General features: G+C 54.0%; 1 protein-coding gene across 4 annotated transcripts in view; it reads right to left on the reverse strand.

Annotated features, from left to right (window-relative positions):
* PLEKHG3 (pleckstrin homology and RhoGEF domain containing G3) overlaps window positions 1–17,214 on the reverse strand; it is a 45,162-nt gene that overhangs the window by 7,698 nt on the left and 20,250 nt on the right. For 3 of the 4 annotated variants that reach the window (XM_018054067.1, XM_018054070.1, XM_018054069.1), the window contains exons 2-12: window positions 7,096–7,485; window positions 5,880–5,977; window positions 4,639–4,708; window positions 4,331–4,377; window positions 4,073–4,223; window positions 3,859–3,990; window positions 3,441–3,623; window positions 3,128–3,220; window positions 2,770–2,856; window positions 2,505–2,538; window positions 2,071–2,163 (exon numbers count right to left, since the gene is read on the reverse strand). In XM_018054067.1, coding sequence (XP_017909556.1) covers window positions 2,071–2,163; window positions 2,505–2,538; window positions 2,770–2,856; window positions 3,128–3,220; window positions 3,441–3,623; window positions 3,859–3,990; window positions 4,073–4,223; window positions 4,331–4,377; window positions 4,639–4,708; window positions 5,880–5,977; window positions 7,096–7,446 — 1,339 coding nt within the window. In that variant the 5' untranslated portion in view covers window positions 7,447–7,485. Of the gene's footprint in view, window positions 1–2,070; window positions 2,164–2,504; window positions 2,539–2,769; window positions 2,857–3,127; window positions 3,221–3,440; window positions 3,624–3,858; window positions 3,991–4,072; window positions 4,224–4,330; window positions 4,378–4,638; window positions 4,709–5,879; window positions 5,978–7,095; window positions 7,486–11,965; window positions 12,231–17,214 lie in introns of those variants that run through there. The other variant, XM_018054068.1, reaches the window with a different exon arrangement.

The following is a 17,214-nucleotide window of genomic DNA, read 5'->3' on the forward strand; positions in this document are numbered from 1 at the left end:
GCATCGAGGTAACCAGATACCTAGTCGTTTTTAAAGTGAGAAATACAAAAGGCTCTACTCTTTCAGCTTAAACCATGTAATCAAGAATATTTAACAAGAATATTTAAGATGACAACAACACCTGATTTACCCAGAGAGTGCACTTATCTGCCCATCCCAACTCTCTGCAAGTATGAAGCAGAAATAGGCCTGGAGGCAATCACAATAGACGACTGAGAACAAGCTCTCCCACGGGCCCGAATCCTCCCTCTCATTGATGTCCTGACTGCTTTTACACACATTTCTTACACATTCAATCGATTAATTTGTAACAGAAGAGGGAAGAAGGAAGGGCTACTACAGAAGAGCACGCAGACTAATAAGAAGGAACACTATTCAGTGTAAAGACGGACGTGCTTAACTGCTCTGTTGTGTCTGATTCTTTGTGGCCTCATGGACTGTAGTCCGCCAGGCTCCTCTGTCCAGGAGTTTTTTCAGGCAAGAATACTGGAGCAGGTTGCCATTTCTTCCTCCAAGGGATCTTCCCAACCAAGGGACTGAACTTGTGTCTCCTGCTGCGTCTCCTGCATTGGCAAGCGAATTCTTTCCCTGATGGCTTAGTGGAAAGGAATCTGTCTGCAATTCAGGAGACTCAGGCTCAAACCCTAGATTGGGAAGATCCCCTGGAGGAAGAAATGGCAACCCGCTGCAATATTCTTCCTTGGGAAATCCCATGGATAGCCTATGGGGTTCACAAACGAGTCAGACATAACTTAGCAACTCAACAACAACAAAACTAAAACACAAAAACAAAACCCAACTGTTTTAGTGTTTACAGGCTAAAACCTCAGCCGGGGGAAACTTCAGCTCTGAAACGGCTCATTTCCCAAGTGCCTGGCTTGCTGCAGCTGATGTTATGACAGGCAGTACTATTATTACCACTGCCACCACTTACTAAATACCTCCACATATTAGAAGCTTCCAAGTCAAAGCTATGGCAAGTTAAGAGGTAATGTTAGAGGGATGAGAGAATTACAGAAGAAAGGACAGAGAAGCAAGAGGGGCCAGAGACTTAGGAAGTAACACTCCCAATTTGAGGCTTTTAACACATGGCACCAAAGACCTTTTGCAACCATGGCAAGTTTGCCTAAGGTTTGACATCCATCAGGAACACCACCAAACAAAACACACAAGAGCTTTCCAGACACTGCTCGGCTTCATCCTCCAGAAAACCGAAGGCTCTACATCAATCCACACAGTTGTTCAGGGGACCTGTGGGTCTTGCCAATCAAACCCCACACACTGTGGGGATCCCAGCCAGGGCCCAGCTCCCATCACTACTTAGTCTTTCTCTTTAGGGGTCTCTGAGATGGTTCTCACCCCAATTCCCACCCCAGGTGGTAGTTTGACAAGTGCCTGGCCAAAACCAGATCTATCCCTGGGCCTCAGACTGAATGAAGAGGGTGAAAATTGACACAGAAAACACACATACTCATTACTATAAGGGCAGAGAATAAAAGCAAGGTTTCCTCTTCAATAAATGGTTCATTTCAATACTTCCAAGTACACAGCAGCAAGCCCAGTCATGGAAGAAAACCCAAGAAAGGAGAACAGAACTCTTCCCTGAGACCCAAAGTAAATATTTCCTGTCTGGATCTGGTGCCACTTGAAATCCAACTCATTTTCCCCACGTCCTGCCTCTGCTCTGTTCCAAAACTGGGCTGTGGACCATCCATGACGTCCGAGCATTACTCTGGCTGACTCCCAGTGTTCCAAATGGCAAAGGAGGAAGGAGTCAACTGTGGGGGCGCTAAGAAGGGGTGCCTGGAACAAACCTTCCTAGGGCCTGTAAAAGGAGAGCTGTCCAGCCCTGGGTAGGCAGGAAGGTGCAGAGGTACCTGGTGGAAGGCAGGAGGCTCCAGACGTACCCATCCACACCGCACTTACCCCCGCCACCCCCCCACCCCCAGCCCTGCCTGGGATTTCCAAAGAGGTGAGAGCCAGCCCCAAATGCTGCTGTAGAAGGTTCGTTCCCCGCTTGGTTAGAGGTCCTGAAAAGAAGCCTCTGTGCCCACAAAGTCCCTGCCTTACCAGACTGCCGGCGCCCCTGGTGCACGTGGGTGGACACATCGTCCTGGGAGCCCTTCTTCAGGCGCTCTGGGCTGTGGCGGTACGGATTGGGATCTGCACCCAAGACAGACAACCAGGCCTTTGGGATACCATCAGCCTTGGTGTGGACTCTGCCCACCCCCGAGCACAACTCTGCTGCCCAGCCCAGCTCCAGGGCCACAAGCCTGCAGAGCTCTTTCAACCTCCCGCGTACCAGGAGCACGAGGCACATAGCATCCCGCCTGTCATCAGCACCAAGCCCTGGCCTCGCAGTAGACCCCCAGCCTTACAGAAGGAGCCTCCCCCATCCTCCCTACTCTCTAGACTCTAAGTATCCAGCAAAGCTCCCCCAGGATACAGTCCGACCAAGAGACAAGCACCATTAGGGACAAAGCGGGCAGGAAGTGTGAACTTACAATAGGAATCCATTTCCAAGATGGCTTCTTTGGCCTGGAAGGGAAGGAAACCCACCTTGTGGCTACCTTGCTATGAGCCATTTCTCCCTTGGCCTTGCGGTACCAGGGCCCCCCACAGGGCTGGTACAGAGGACCGCAGCATCCGCTGAATTGACCCCATTGTCCAGTGGGGCCAGTGTCCAGAAGGTGAGGCCCCAGGGTTCCCCGGAGCTGGCCCTGAGGGACAGCCACTCCCGGCTCCCCATCAGGCGCCCCGGGAACTCACCTTCTGGGGGATGGTGGTGTGGTGGTTGTCCAGAATGAGCCTCTTGATGTGGTGAGTCCACCTCCGTTTCTCCTCCACCGTTTTGGCCTGGGCAGGCCCAAGAAAGAAGGAGGAGGTTACCATGACAGGCCTGAAGCCATCTGACGTGGGCTAGGCTTCCGCCAACGGGGGCCAGAGGCAGAAAGAAGGCTGGGGGTGCTGTGGGGCTCAAATCCTCAGCACAAGCCCGAGAGATATCCCCGAGGACCTCTGCCTTCCGGGGGGAGACCCCAAGGCGCCCGCCGCTGAGGGAGGGGCGGGTCTTTTCCCAGCCTGCGCCCCGCAGGCCCGTCGGGGGCTGTCCTGGCCCGCCCCTCACCTGGATGTTGTACTGTTGCTTGCCGTGCTTGTAATGCGTGACGGTGAAGCAAAGGGACTCTCGGGTACTTTCGATCAGCATCAGGGAGGAACACTGGGAGGGCGGGGGAGACGGCAGTCAAGCCCCTGGCAGGGAGCCAACTGGGGACCCCACCCCTCAAGGCCATCAGGGGAGGCAGGGTAAGTATTCTTCTAAAGGCGGAGCTGCGTCCAGCCCAACCTGAGGCCCAGTCAAGTCTGGTGCAGAGCTGGAAAGTGGAACTGGCCCATTGGGAAGGCGGGAAGCAGGGGAGGAGGAGGTGTGGCCTGGTTACCGGGATGTGGCCCTTGTAGACAAAGTGGCCGCCCCGCTTCTTGGTGACGAGCAGCGCTTTGTCAAAGAGGAAGAAGGTCTTCTCGCTGCGCACACGGTGCACGCGGAACGTGCCCTCCAGGACGAGCTCCCCGTAGGTGGTCAGGTCTGGCCCCGTCCAGTTGAGAAGCAGAGACTGAATCTCCTGCAGCAGAGAAGCCCCAAGCCCCGGGGTCAGGCCGCTGGAGACCCTGCTGGGACCACGCAGGGCCCCCTGGAGTCACCGCCTGGGTCTCACAGAGACACGCTGCACCAAGGGCTCCCCCCAGAGAAGCCCGTCTTCAAGGACACCACCCTTCAGCTCACATTCCCTCTTCCACGCTTCTTCCTGCCCGCGCACCCCTGCCTGCCCGCCCCTCCAGCTCTCAGCTCCAGAGCACCTGGAGCCGGACCGCGTGCTCGTGCCTCCTCTTCATGTCGTTGATGTACCAGGCCACGCACGTCATGGTGTCAATGGCATCCTCCACCACCTCAAAGCCTTCCTCTTCCTCATCAAAATGTTTGGCGATCTCCTGTGCAGGGGACAGGAGCTTAGGCTCAAGGGCCCTGCCCCTCCCTCAGGCCCCCATGTCCTCGGGAGGAGCCCCAGGTTACCTGGAGCAGCAGGTGGTACTTGAGGATGCGCTGGACCGGCTTGAGGAGATAGGAGCCCAAGGGCAGTGAATGCTGCAGCAAGTCCTGCTGGTCCCGGAAGAACTTGGCCTGCTGCTTGTCCTGCATGCACTCGGTCAGGGCGGCCACCGAGCTGCCAGTGGGAAAGGGGCCGTCACCAGAGGGGAGTCTGGAGGGGGAGGTGGGGTACTCTGGACTCGCCAGATGGCTCTGCCTCTCCTCTCCATCCTAATTACTCACTTGGGGTAGTTGTTGCAATATTGAGTGTAGATATCAAATTCTTGGCTCTAAAGAAAGACCAAAAACAGTCATTTCAGGGAGATTCGCATTTGCCTGTAAGCCTGGATGTATCAAAGGCATGACCCTAGGCCCCAGAGCACACTCTCCCCAAGCATCTGCAGATTCATCTCTGTACCCATCCGTCTCGGACATGCCATCCATTCAGCACCCCCCAGAGCCACCCCAAATGCCTTGATATTCACCCAGCACTTCCCCCGGAGAGAGGTCCCTAGCAAGGCAGGATGGTGCCAGGACCCAGCTGTTCTTACCCTTTCCACAAAGCAGCTGGCCACGGCCACGGGATCACTGTTGCAGCTGTCCAGGTCTCTGAGTAGCTGGCTAGGTGAAAGGAGGGTGGTCTTCAGACCGTGGACCACTCACAACCTTCATGGTCACCAACACACACCCCCGCCCCAACCTCCTGGTGCCCAGACAGACATCAGCCCTGGTGTCAGTGAGCTCCACCCGGGGCAGCAACTACGGAAAGGAGCCAGCACCGCAGCAAAGATGGGGGCAAAACAGAGCCATGCGCTCCACCAGCAGGAGAGGGAGAAGGCACACCAGTACCCACCTCAGAAGGGGACACAGCTCCTCTGCAGGCAGAAGGAGTCAAACACACAGAAGCAGACATTAAAAGGGGAAGGAGATAGGCAGAACTAGCAAAGGGACCGAGGCCCCCAGTTCAGAAGGATGCAGAAACCGGGAGAGACAGGGTGAGTCCCACCACTGCTTGTTCTGAGATGGGGGCACGAGAGGAACACCCGGCCTCCCTTCCTGTGCTCCTTCTTGCCCAAGCCCACGCCCTCCGGTCCAAGTCTCCCCTGCATCGGGTCTCCCAGCTTGCCCAGCAATAAGTCCCTCTGCCCATCTTAAGGGGCCTGGGGCAAGGTTCCTCCTATCCTGTCAATGCTGTGCCCACAAGCTCTGCTCCTCCCAGCCAGTGCCCACTCCCTGGGGAGTCTGGGGGCCCTGGCAGCCGCTCATGTGTGATCTTCGTGAAGCCCTTTTGTCCCTGAAGCAGCCCTTCGCCAGGCCTTGCTCAGCCTCCCTCTTCGTTCCTTGCCAGGCTTTTACGTTCCCCTACCTAATGGGTCAGATCACCTCCAGGGAGCCCCAGCTTCCCACAGAATCAGGGGGAAGGTGGAGAAGAATGAAGAGATCTGCACGTGGGGGACCAAGATGAGAGGGACGGGGAAAGAGCCTCACGTGCAAGGGTGCAGCAGTCCCTGAAGGGGCGCTGGCCCAGCCTGGACCCAACATGAACACCGCCTCACACGAGCCCCTCTGCCCATCAGGTAGCATACTGGGCCCAGGGCACACAGGCCCAAAGGCCCTCTCTCCTGAAGGGAGCTATCTGTACAGGGAGGGACCACCCTTCCCCACTTCGGCGATCAGACCCCGGGCCACGCATCACAGCCCCCGAGTAAGACCAGGGGCATCGGGGCCCCTCTCCAGGCCCTGAGATGGGGCTCACAGTAAGAACATGGGGTGTGTCAAGCTCACTCCATACCTGTTCAGTGCATAGATGCTTTCTATGTTCCCAAAGAGGGCGCTGACTTGCTCTGGGTTCAGCAGCCCTGGCGTGTCAATGAGCTTCAAGAGGTAGTCCTGCGTGGAGAGAGTCGTCAGAGCTCAGCCGCAGCCCCGGCGCAATGCGGTCCTGCCCCATTGCCCCGCTCACCAGCCACGCCTCATTCCTGGGCTGCATTTTCCTGCCGTGCCCATTTCACAGATGTCCCCTACTGCCCTGGGACGACTGGTTCCTCCTCACAAATAATAATACCCACTTGGAATCGCAGAATGTGACCTTATTTGAAATAGGGTCTTTGCAGATATAATGATTAAGGATCATCAGACGCTACCACACTGGATGTAGGGTGGGCTCTGAATCAAGTGACTGGTGTCCTTGTAAGAGGAGGGGACACAGACAGACTCAGACAAGGCCATGTGAAGACAGAGGCAGATAACGGGGGGCGGACAGCTACAGGGCAAGGAACAGCGAGGGTTGCCAGCAGCACCCAGGAGCTAGGGGAGAGCCCTGGAACACACTCTCCCTCAGAGTTTCCAGAAGAAACCAACCCGGCCAGCAGTCTTGAGTTTCGACCTCTGGCCTCCTCAACCAGGACAAGATAAACGTATGCATCTTGGCTTCCCCCGTGTGTGGCTGCCTGTTAGGCAGGCCTAGGAAACAAGCACATGTCCCTCCAAAGGGCAGAGAGCTTCCTCAGCAGCAGCCACACAGTCAGCTTCTCCCTTGCCCCTCCCAGTGTGAAACACCGGCACTGGCCCTTCAAGGCCCTGCCTCTTCAATTTACAGAGACGGAGTCTGAGGCAGGGCTTACGCAGGCGCCTAAGACCCCACAGGCAGGAAACAAGAGGGAGCTGGGCGCTGTGCAGGGAGGGGCCCAGAGCCAGTTTCTTCATCGTGGCTCTCTCTTGGCTAAGCACAGGAGTCCCCACTCTCCACGAAGGGTGCCTACACCCCAACCATCCGCAGAAGTTCTGCTGGCCCAACTACTGACGGGACCCCCAAGTCACAGGGCGGCATGAGCGGCCAGCAGGATCCGGACAGGAGCCGTGAGAGAGGCAGATCTCGGAAGCAACTTCCTCCTCCCATGGATGGAAGTAGGGTTTTGCTCAAGAGCTGGGCCACCGGAAGCCAGAGGCCAGCCCCAGCCCCGGAGGAGAGCGCCGTTCCTCCAGACCTCAGCCCCCCAAAGCCTCACCTCCACGATGCTACGCAGGTCCCGCACGTACGTGCGCTCCGTTTCCACGATTTCCCGCACCACCCGGCCCAGGTAGCCGAACTTGTCCGCAGGCGCCACCGGCCGCGTGCGTTTGCTGAAGGGCGACAAGGACCCCCGCATGTTCCGCCAGCCACTGGAGTTGTTGTTGCTGTTGGGGAGATGCTGGCCACACGGAGTGCCCTCCCCATTCTCGGCCAAAGCCTCGGAGCCACTGGGCTCCTCCATGGCCCCGTGACTGTCGCGCGAGGAGCCGGACGAGGAGGTCGTGGAGGTCAGGCTCGCCGGCCGCTCCTGGCTGCCGTTCTGGTGGAGGGAGGCAGAGACGGGCATCCTGGCATCGCTGCCTGGCGGGGGCGTTCCGGGGAGGTTCTGGGCAGGACAGACAAAGGGTCAAACCTCTGGAATCCTCTCAGGAACAGAAAGTAAAAGGGTGGCTGCCAGGGGCTGGGGGAGGAGGGGATGGGGAGTTACTGTTTAATGGATACAGAGTTTCAGTTGTGCAAGATAATGGGAGGTTCTATGGATGGAAGATAGTGATGGATACACAACAATATGAATGTACTCACTCAATGCCACTGAGCATTTTAAAATGTGGATTTTATGTTACATGTGATTTACCGCAATTTTCAAAGCAACAATTCTGAATCTCAAGGAGGTCCCTTCCTTGCGACTGTACGAGCATCTACGAGGATGCCCAAGTGACACTCCTGCCTGTCTTAACAGCGCCACCTCCATCCTTCCCAGAGTGGAAGAAAGGTGGACCACATCCTGGATCAACCAAGGGCTCAGAAAGCTGAGGCCCCAGAACAGCTGGCAGCAGTCAGGGGTGCCTTCTGATGGAATCTGCAGCCCAGCCCCTCTGCTCCTACAAATCACCCAGCCTCCCAGAGCCTCTGCTTCTCACCACCTGCGAGGAGGTGAGGCTGTCCTGAGGCTGTCCCCTGCAGTATGCAGTGAGCTGCTGGGTGTACAGCTTGGTGCCTAGCACAGAGCGACGGCTCCATAAACCATCAGAACAGTGATAGTACTGGCAGTCGCCAAAAAGCACTCTCCATGTGTCCAACGGTCAAGGATCTGGCTCTTAACAACCTATATGCCAGAGAGTATGTGGGACTGCAAAATCTTTGGGGCACCAGTGGCTTAACCACGAACCTGAAACCTTCTGGATACTGATGGGGAAGACAGAGAAGATGATGCAAAGGCTGAGCCCACGTCACCTCCTTGCCCCAGTCCCTGGTGCTTGCTTCTGACTCAGCCAGGCTCCAGGGGCACCGGAAATTCCCCAGGGCTGAGGCACAGGTAAGTCTCCCGAAGCTCCCTTTAGCACAGCCAGGTCAGGGCAGCACAGCAAGCAGGAAACTGCTCCCAGGTGAGGCAAACATAGCCTCAGGTGGACTTTACTCCCTAAACAGGCTCACAGGTAGGCCAGCCTGAAGCAGCAAGTTGGGAAGGCAGGGTGGTAGCTGTGGCCTTTGGGAAAGTCAAGGACACTCCACCCCCCACCCCAGAGCACCAAAGCCCATCAACATCACTTTCCAGAATGTTCATCTGACTGCTGTTTCCACAGGAAAAATGTTCTAAAGCATCTCTTCCACCCCTACTGTCCCAATGCCTTCCACCCCTTGCGCTAGGACTCAGAAGTGACTAGACCACAAGTTAGAGCTATGAGAAGGGTCGAGACGGTGCTATCACTCTGGCAATCTTGAATTTGCCCCCCTGGTTTTCTGTGCCTCTACCCCAACTTGGAACCAGTGTCCCCGCCTGGGCTCTGGCTTTTGCAAGTGTTCTCGCTACCTGGCCATTACTTCCTCCCCAACACCCACGCCATACCCCTAGCCTGTGTCACTTATACCAAACCTTGGGTCTCAGTGAGAAGCCACATACACCCAGAAACCAAAACTGGGGGCCCCTTCTGTGTACTCTTATAGCATCCCAGGGTTATCCCTTTCGTAGCACTCATTGTGTAAGACTGCCAGCCGTAGGCAGTGACCTAAGGGCAGGGGCCTTAAAATGTGATCTGCAAATGGCAAATGGATAATGACGGTAGACGAACCAGTATGACTACCAAGCTAAAGTCAGGAGCATGGAGACGTGTTTGCCATGCACGCTAGCCCAGCGAGGACCCTCCCGAGCACAGCAGTTTCCCACTGCATGTCTCAGCTAGGGGAGGGGATTCCCTCCACGCAAGCCTCTCATCTTGCAGATGAGAACACCGTGGCAGCGCTGGGGCCAGTCCTGACTGCTCCCTCCTTCCAGATGCAGTCAAAGGAGTCATTAACAGGATCACCTTGGTGAAACGGAGCATCTCAGGAGAACCTCTGGGAAACACAGCACTGCTGCTTTCTCCTGCCTCCTCAGAAGAGCCAGCTAGTCATTTCTACCCACGGGTGGCCTGTCATTTCAGACAAAGAAAGAGACCCCAACTCCGCCCCAGCCCTTAACCCCAGGCCCGGTGGGACTTGCTGAATAGCCTCTGTGAAGTGATTGACCTTCTTGTGACTTAAAAATCTGTGTATCTCAGCAGTGATTATTCATCTGTGCATGTACCATTTTATATAACACATTTTGTGTTTGACTTAATTCAGCAAACCTGTATTGAATATACTCTGTGTGTCAGAAAATGTGTCCTTCAAAGCAAGTGAACCATCAGGCACACCCCACCCCCCCACCCCGTCTCCCCTCTAGCCCCCAAGGCCTGTCAATCCCAGCTGGAACAAAGGGGTAGGGACTTGTGGCCTAAGACCTTTCTCAGATGAAAGCTGGGGTCAGTCAGCCCCTATGGGGATGCTAAGCGGAAAAGGCCCAAGTCTCTAATGGACTTCACAGCTGGCCAGGTCATGGCCTCAAAGTGAAGGATGAGTCACAGCCCCCCACCTCCACCCAACACAGTCTCTCAAGAGATTTCTCGCTAAAGGGTATCTTCAAGGTCCCTCATTAGGGACTCCATCACCATAGGGTCCCCATGCACACTTCAAAAGCCCAGGAACTAACGCATCTTTCCTACTTGGAGAAATTTTCTCTGACTGCACACAGCCACCTGCCTGCAAACCAAGCTCATATTTTCATAGCACCCATGCCCAAATCCTCCTGGGGTTAAAAGAAAGCATAATGGCTAACAGCTAAAAATGGTCCAAGTGCTGTAAACATAACGAGGTTTTTATCTCATAACAACTCTATGAGGTCAGTACTATTATTATCCCCATTTTACAGATGCAGAAACTGAGGCCACAGAAAGAGCATGCGGTAGAGCCTGGATCTGGACTCAGGCACTCAGGCTTCAGTGTGAGTGCTCTTCTGCCCCTGCCCACTGATGGCTGCCTCCCTGATGGATTTCACACCAGCTAGAACCACAGCAAAGGATTAGTCACAGCCCTAGATGCCATGGCTTTGCCTCAGCATAAACCATGAGGAACATATTAAGACATAAAGGTCATGACTTTTAATATTTTACTTCCCTCACAAAGGCCAATGGAGGTTAAAAAAAAAATTGAGAATTAAGATTCCTTAAGGCTATTTCTAGACCTCCTACTATGTGACCTTTGCCCATTTACCTTTTCCTTGGAACAACACAGAAAAACACATACTCCTGGTCAAAGGACTGCAGGTGTTAGAGAAGGCAAGAAGCAGGAGGGCACCAGGATCGGATTATAACTCCTCGGATGATAAGAGAAGCCCTGCAGTCACCAGGAGACCTAGGTTCACAAGGCTCTCGTTCTCTCCCCTGGGCAAGAGTACTTGCTTGAAAAGAATACAGAGACCCAGAAAGGAAGGGTAAAGAGCAAATGGAGCAGTCAGGCAGAGTCCAGGTGGGACTGTTAGCAGACACCATCAGATAGTGAGGGAAAAGAGACATCATACCCAGTGTGAGTGCCCTCTGGTTCTAAAAACCCAATCTCCACCCTTCTGTAGTGTTCCTGCCTGGAAAATTCCACGGACAGAGGAGCCTGGCAGGCTATGGTCCATGAGATCGCAGAGTTGGGCACGACTGAGCAAGTGAGCACACACACACCTTTCTGTAGTGGCGTTCAGGCCCCCACAGAGACAGTGGAAGCACCTGCCTACGGAAGGGCTCCCGGGTACAGCCAACCTTTCCTTCCTCTCCATGGACTGGCACATCACCCCATACAGTAAGATTCACCCCAAGGCCACGACTGGAACTCAGGGGTCTTTAAACTCATCTTGGAAGACACTGTCTGCTGGGACAGTGGGCGCCTAGAGGAGGTGATAGACAGCAGCCAAACCCCAAGCCACAGCCCACTGTATCACCCTGGTCTCCAACTCCCTAAATATCCCTCCTCACTGACCCCTTCCATCTTTTAACAGGAGTCAATCCAATCAATCATCAGCCAGTGAGTCAGTCTTCTAGAAAACTTCTCCCACAGCTGAGAAGCCCTCTGTGATAGGGTCCCTGAGACCTTTCTGATCGGCCCCATAAGCTGCTCAGACATGCACCTTTGAGAGTTCGGGTGCAGGAGAGAAAGGGAGATCAGTTTCTTTTCTTCTTAACTTTCTCTAAATTTAAACCTATTCCATACCCTTCCTCCACTCACACCTCCTGGGGACCTTCCCTGAACACTCCCAGGCAGGGAGGCAGGCAGGCTGCAGCAGGCCTCTGAGTTTCCCAGGACGGCTGACTGGAGCCAGGTTCCACATCCTTCTCCTCCCTGCGAGGCCTCAGCACCGTGCCCCCGATCTGACCCAGGCTCCTGCCTCCAACAGAAGAAAATGACCAGCCAAACCCACCAGAGCCCCCATGTTCTGTCCTCAGGCCTCTTGTCAATAAGGCAGTAGGACCCTGCTCCCCAGCTCCACCCTAGCTTCAGGAAGAAGGTCCCATGGGGGTGCTCACCTGGATTGAACCTTCTGGAGAACCTCTGCTTCTCTAGTCCTGGGGGTCCCCAGGACTCGCTAACACTCCCTTCCAGCCCTCCTTCAGGGGCCGGCAGGCCGAGAAGGCAGGAGCCTGTACAAGAGGAGCTGTGCAGGCCAGCACTTGGAGACACTCCAGAAAACATTTTGCTTCAGAGAGGCTGGGTCCAGGTGTGGAGGCGGCTGACGTCATCCTTTCACCTACTACCCTTCTCCCCACACCCGGGAGACGGAAGGCCGACATGCCACTCCTGCTCTGGAGGCAGATGGAGCGACAGAGGAGCTCGCCCAAAGGCAACTGCTCCAAAGTCCAGTGGCCCCGGGAGGGAAGGGGAATGGTCATCTGGTACCTGCATGTGGGCCAAGTCCCTCCCTCCCTGGGGACTGCAGGTGGCACAGCCCTCCTTCTCCACCTTCTCTCATCTCCCAACACCTGCTAAGTATTCCAAAGGTTCTTCAACCCAGACCACAACCTTTGATCTTCCCCTCATTGCACTGTGAGGATCTGCTCACCCATAAGGTGCCAGAAAGGAGATACAGAGAAATGCTACAGCTCTGCCAGACAGACAGGGCGGGAGCAAGGTGAACCTCCAGAGATCTCACCTTGAGATCCTGAGCCCAGGTGTGCTATACATGCGCATGCACACACATACAGCTCAGTATCACAAGGGTCTATACACACACACACACACACACACACACACAGTGTGAACTTCCAGAGATCTCACCTTGAGATCCTGAGCCCAGGTGTGCTACACGTGCGCACGCACACACATACAGCTCAGTATCACAAGGGTCTATACACACACACACACCACACACACACACCCACACCCCAGCTCAGTACCACCCAGCCATGCTGCTGCCTAGCACTGTCCCCACAGAAGACACACACACACAAACGAGATCCTGAGCCCAGATGTGCTACACACACATACACAGAGCTCGGTATCACGAGGGTCTACACACACACACACAATTTAACTTCCAGAGGAGCCAGCTATGCTAAACACACACACACACCCCCCAGCTCAGTACCACCCAGCCATGCTGCTGCCTAGCACTGTCCTCACAAAAGACACACACACACAAATGAGATCCTGAGTCCAGGTGTGCTACACACACACACCAGCTCAGTAGTGTGAAACACACACACACCCCAGCTCAGTAGTGTGCTACACACACACACACACACACACACACACACACACACACACACCCAGCTCAGTACCACCCAGCCATGCTGCTGCCCAGCACTGTCCCCACAGAGGCCCAGCTCCTGAGGGTCTATTCCTATGGTTCTCTGGGCCAGCTGAGGGTGGGCAGAGGTGGGTGACCTCTCATCACACCCTCGAGGCTTTCCTGAGGACAAGGAGGATCCCTGAGAGGGGCTGGCTCTTTCCTCTCTCCTTCTGACCCTCCTGTCCCTCCCCGGGGACTCAGGGGCCCCAAGCACCTAAGGACAAGGGAAGCTCTCCAGGGACTGTGTTCCTCGTGAGCAACGTGACTATCACAGAGGCTGTGCGAACTGTGTGACCAGGGTTTCTGGGCCACCCAAACCCAGGCCAGCTGGCTCAAATTCCTGTTCCCTCATGAATTCATTTTCCCTCATGAATTCCTTTTCCCACCAACCAAGAATAGCAGGGGGCCACCAGTGTGCCTGAGTCAGCTGCTAGAAAGGACTCTGGTTGCCAATGGAGCCCTCCCACCTGAATTCTGGGATAGAGCCTGGGCCTACAGACTAAAGTCCAGAAAACTCCCTTGGCCTGGCCTTGGAAGGGAAGGAAAGCCCCTGGCATCTCATGTCAGTGGGAATACCGCTCACCCACACCTCCCCGTCTCTACCACGCACAAGCCCAACATCTGCTCATGTTACTTCTCAAACCTGCAAGGTGTCCCAGACATTCTCTCCCTCCACAAATGTGGTCCAGTCATCATCCTCAGAAAGGCCTCCCTAACCATCACCAACCCATCCAACATACACAATGATGCAGGCCAAAAATGCTTCTCCCCCAGGAATATCTACATCTTAATCCCCGGATACAAGGAGCCTATCTATGTGGGTAACCTTATATGGCAAAAGAAATTCTGCAGGTATGATCAAGTTAAGGATCTTGAGATGGGGAAGATTGTTCTAGATTATGTGGGTAGGCTCACGGTAATCACGAGGGTCCTCACAAGGAGTCAGAAGCTGATGTGACAGCAAAGGCAGAGGGGCAGAGCGAGAAACCGGTCAACGCCAGGCTGCTGGCTTCGTCGACGGAGGAAAGAGACCACAAGTCAAAGGATCTAAGCAGCTTCGAGAAGCTGGAAAGGACAAGAAAACAAAAATCTTCCCTGGAGACTCCAGAAGGAAAACAGCCCCACAGGCCCAGACTGACATCTGACCTCCAGAACTATAAGATAATAAATGTCTGCTGTTTCATTTCTTTTTCGCTGTGCTAGGTCTCTGTCGCTATGTGAGCTTTTCTCTAGCTGCGGCAAGCAGGAGCTACTTTCTAGTTGTGGAGCGGGCTTCTCATCACAGAGGCCTCGCTTGTTGCAGGGCAGGGGCCATAGCACGCACAGGCTTCAGTAGCGGTGGCGCAGGGTCTTAGTTGCTCCGTGGAATGTGGGTCATCTCGTGTCTCCTGCATTGGCAGGCGGATTCTTTCCCACTGAGCCACCAGGGAAGTCTGCATGGGTGCTGTTCTAAGGCACTCAGATGGCAGTGTTTGCTAACAGCAGCCATGGGACACTAACACACAGGCCCTTCTCTGAACTCAGCTGAGCCTGAGTGTCGCATACAGCACAGGCCCTTGGGGTTCTCATGTGCAAGCTCTCCTTCCAGACTAGACAGTAAAAACCTAGGGGGCTGGGCCTTCTTTCACCCCCAGAAGGCAATGCATGCACTAGGTGTTCAATAAATTTCTGCACTTCTCCACTCCCACAGTAGTCAGACGAAAGACAAACAGCAGCCACAGTCAAGACCTGAGACAGTTCCTCCTTGTCTAATGAGTTTCCAATTAGTCACTGCCAGCAAGTTTCCAATTCACCAGGAGGCACGCAGGAGCAGTGACTGCCCATTCACCCCAGCAGCCCCACACTCTAGGCCTCAGAAGAGGGACGGGAGCGGGGGCGTAGCTGCCCTGCCATACCAATATTAAGTGACCAGCCACAAAAACTGGAAGAAAAGACCACTTTGGAGTTTGAAGAAGGGACTATAGCAAAAGGGCCCTACAGATATCCCAGGAAAAGTCCACCCGGAGGTTTCATTGAAACTGAAGGCAAAGGAGAGCAATTACTGTGGATGAGAAATTGCTATTGCTCATAGCCAGGGTAGGTCACAGCTTGTCACTAAGCAGGAAAATGACACAGACACAATGTTCCCAGAAGATGGAGGGGATAAAGACCATGCTAGAAATCACAGACACCTCCAGTGTTCTCAGAGGCCTCACCTCTCCCATCTCTAGAGGCTGACAGGACCACCCCTCCTTATCAGCAAAATTTAGAGACCCAGCCCCACAAATTAACCATCTAGTTGCTCCCCGTACACCCACTATAGAGGGTGCTTATTTTGAGGCCGCCAACCTTGAACCACACCTTTAAGAGTTGCAGCATTTACTATTGCATCAGATTCAAAGGCATTGGAGAATTTCAGTGGGAAGCAAGTGGGAACAGAGGGGCCCACTGGATCTGAGTTCTCAGGTGAGAAGGAGAGAATGAGCAAGTACCTCAGTACATGAGAGTCCAGAGAGCAGAGATTAAGTGCAGTAAACGGATTCACAGGCTTTGGAGTCAGGCAGACGTGGTTTGTAACCCAGTTACTCTGTTTTACTAGCTATGGGTGGCCTTGGGCAAGTCACTGAATCTAACCAAACTTCAAGTTCCTTTACCCATAAAATGAGCACAGCAATACTACCAACTTCACTGGTCTCCAAGAGGGAGAGGATACAAGTAGAGTAATTTCAACAACTGTCGCGCAGTATACCTTCCATAAATGGTAGCAATGAGAAAGATGGATGAGTTACTATTTGTCCATAAGCATCAGGATAAGAGATTTTTCTGATGCATGTCTAAAAAAATAGACCCATATCTCAAGTCAATAATAGAGATACAAGTTTAATCATGTACCACCCTGACCTAACCCTCCCCTCCCCACTTCACCCTAATCCTGCCGATCACCCATCATCTATGATCCCAACACGGATTTGGACAATGATCTCTTAAGGGCAAATAGAAAGCAATTCAGCTGGAAACGGAAACAAGTCTGATATCCAGGCCCCACAGAAGGTCAAACCAGAGACGAAGTTTGAATGAGTCAGTCCTCTGCTGTAGCAGGCAGGGCGCATTCCTCTGGGTTCCGCAGGGAGAACAGGGCCATGCGGAACAACAGGCCTGAGCAGGAACAGAACTTACTCAGGTACCATGAGGTAGGGAAGCAATCGGTGGAAACCATCCTTGACACCCGTCCTTGGATTTTAAAGAAAAAATGTAATTCAACTCCAGGGTAGACAAATGAGAGAGCCAGGACTTGGAGGGGAAAGCCCCAGTGTTTGCCCATTTCCTAAATCACAGGGAATATCCAAGAGGGGAAGGCAGCAGAATGGACCTGAAGAGCCCTGGTACTCCAGCCAGCACGGCTCGAAACCAAGGTTAGTTCTACTCCTAACCTGCCGGACGACAGGGAGCGGGGCAGTGAGCCATCTGTACCGCAAGGTCTACCCTCTCATTCAGGGATAAGACCAACAGCCCTTCCCAAGTCATGAGCTTCAGAATTCACTGCTCAAGTATATTCAAGCACCCACTTTGCACAAAGACACTGTGGCAGCCTTGTGGGTTGACACAAAGATGAATCACACACAGAACCCGCTCTGGAGAACAAATACTGTATCAGAAGAAACCGGACAAGCAATCAGTGACCAAAGGAAGCAAGGACTTCCCCGGCAGTCCCGTGGTTAAAATTCGGTGCTTCCACTGCAGGAGGCACAGGTTAGATCCCTAGTTGGGGAACTAAAATCCCACAAGTCACGCTGTGCAGCCAAAAAATAATAATAATCCTAATAACAGTTTTTAAAAAATAGACATATCAACAGATTATCCACAAACCAGTGCCTCAAGTGCTGGCACAGAAATGCACATAAACTCTGCTGACGGAAGAAGCAGAAAGTGCCACCTGGGGGACCCAGGCAGCTTTAAAGGAGTGACATTTTTGCTGCGTCTTGAATGATGACAAAGCTCCTGCCAGGT

Source organism: Capra hircus, chromosome 10 (genome assembly GCF_001704415.2).
Source record: "Capra hircus breed San Clemente chromosome 10, ASM170441v1, whole genome shotgun sequence".
NCBI classification, from domain to species: domain Eukaryota; kingdom Metazoa; phylum Chordata; class Mammalia; order Artiodactyla; family Bovidae; genus Capra; species Capra hircus.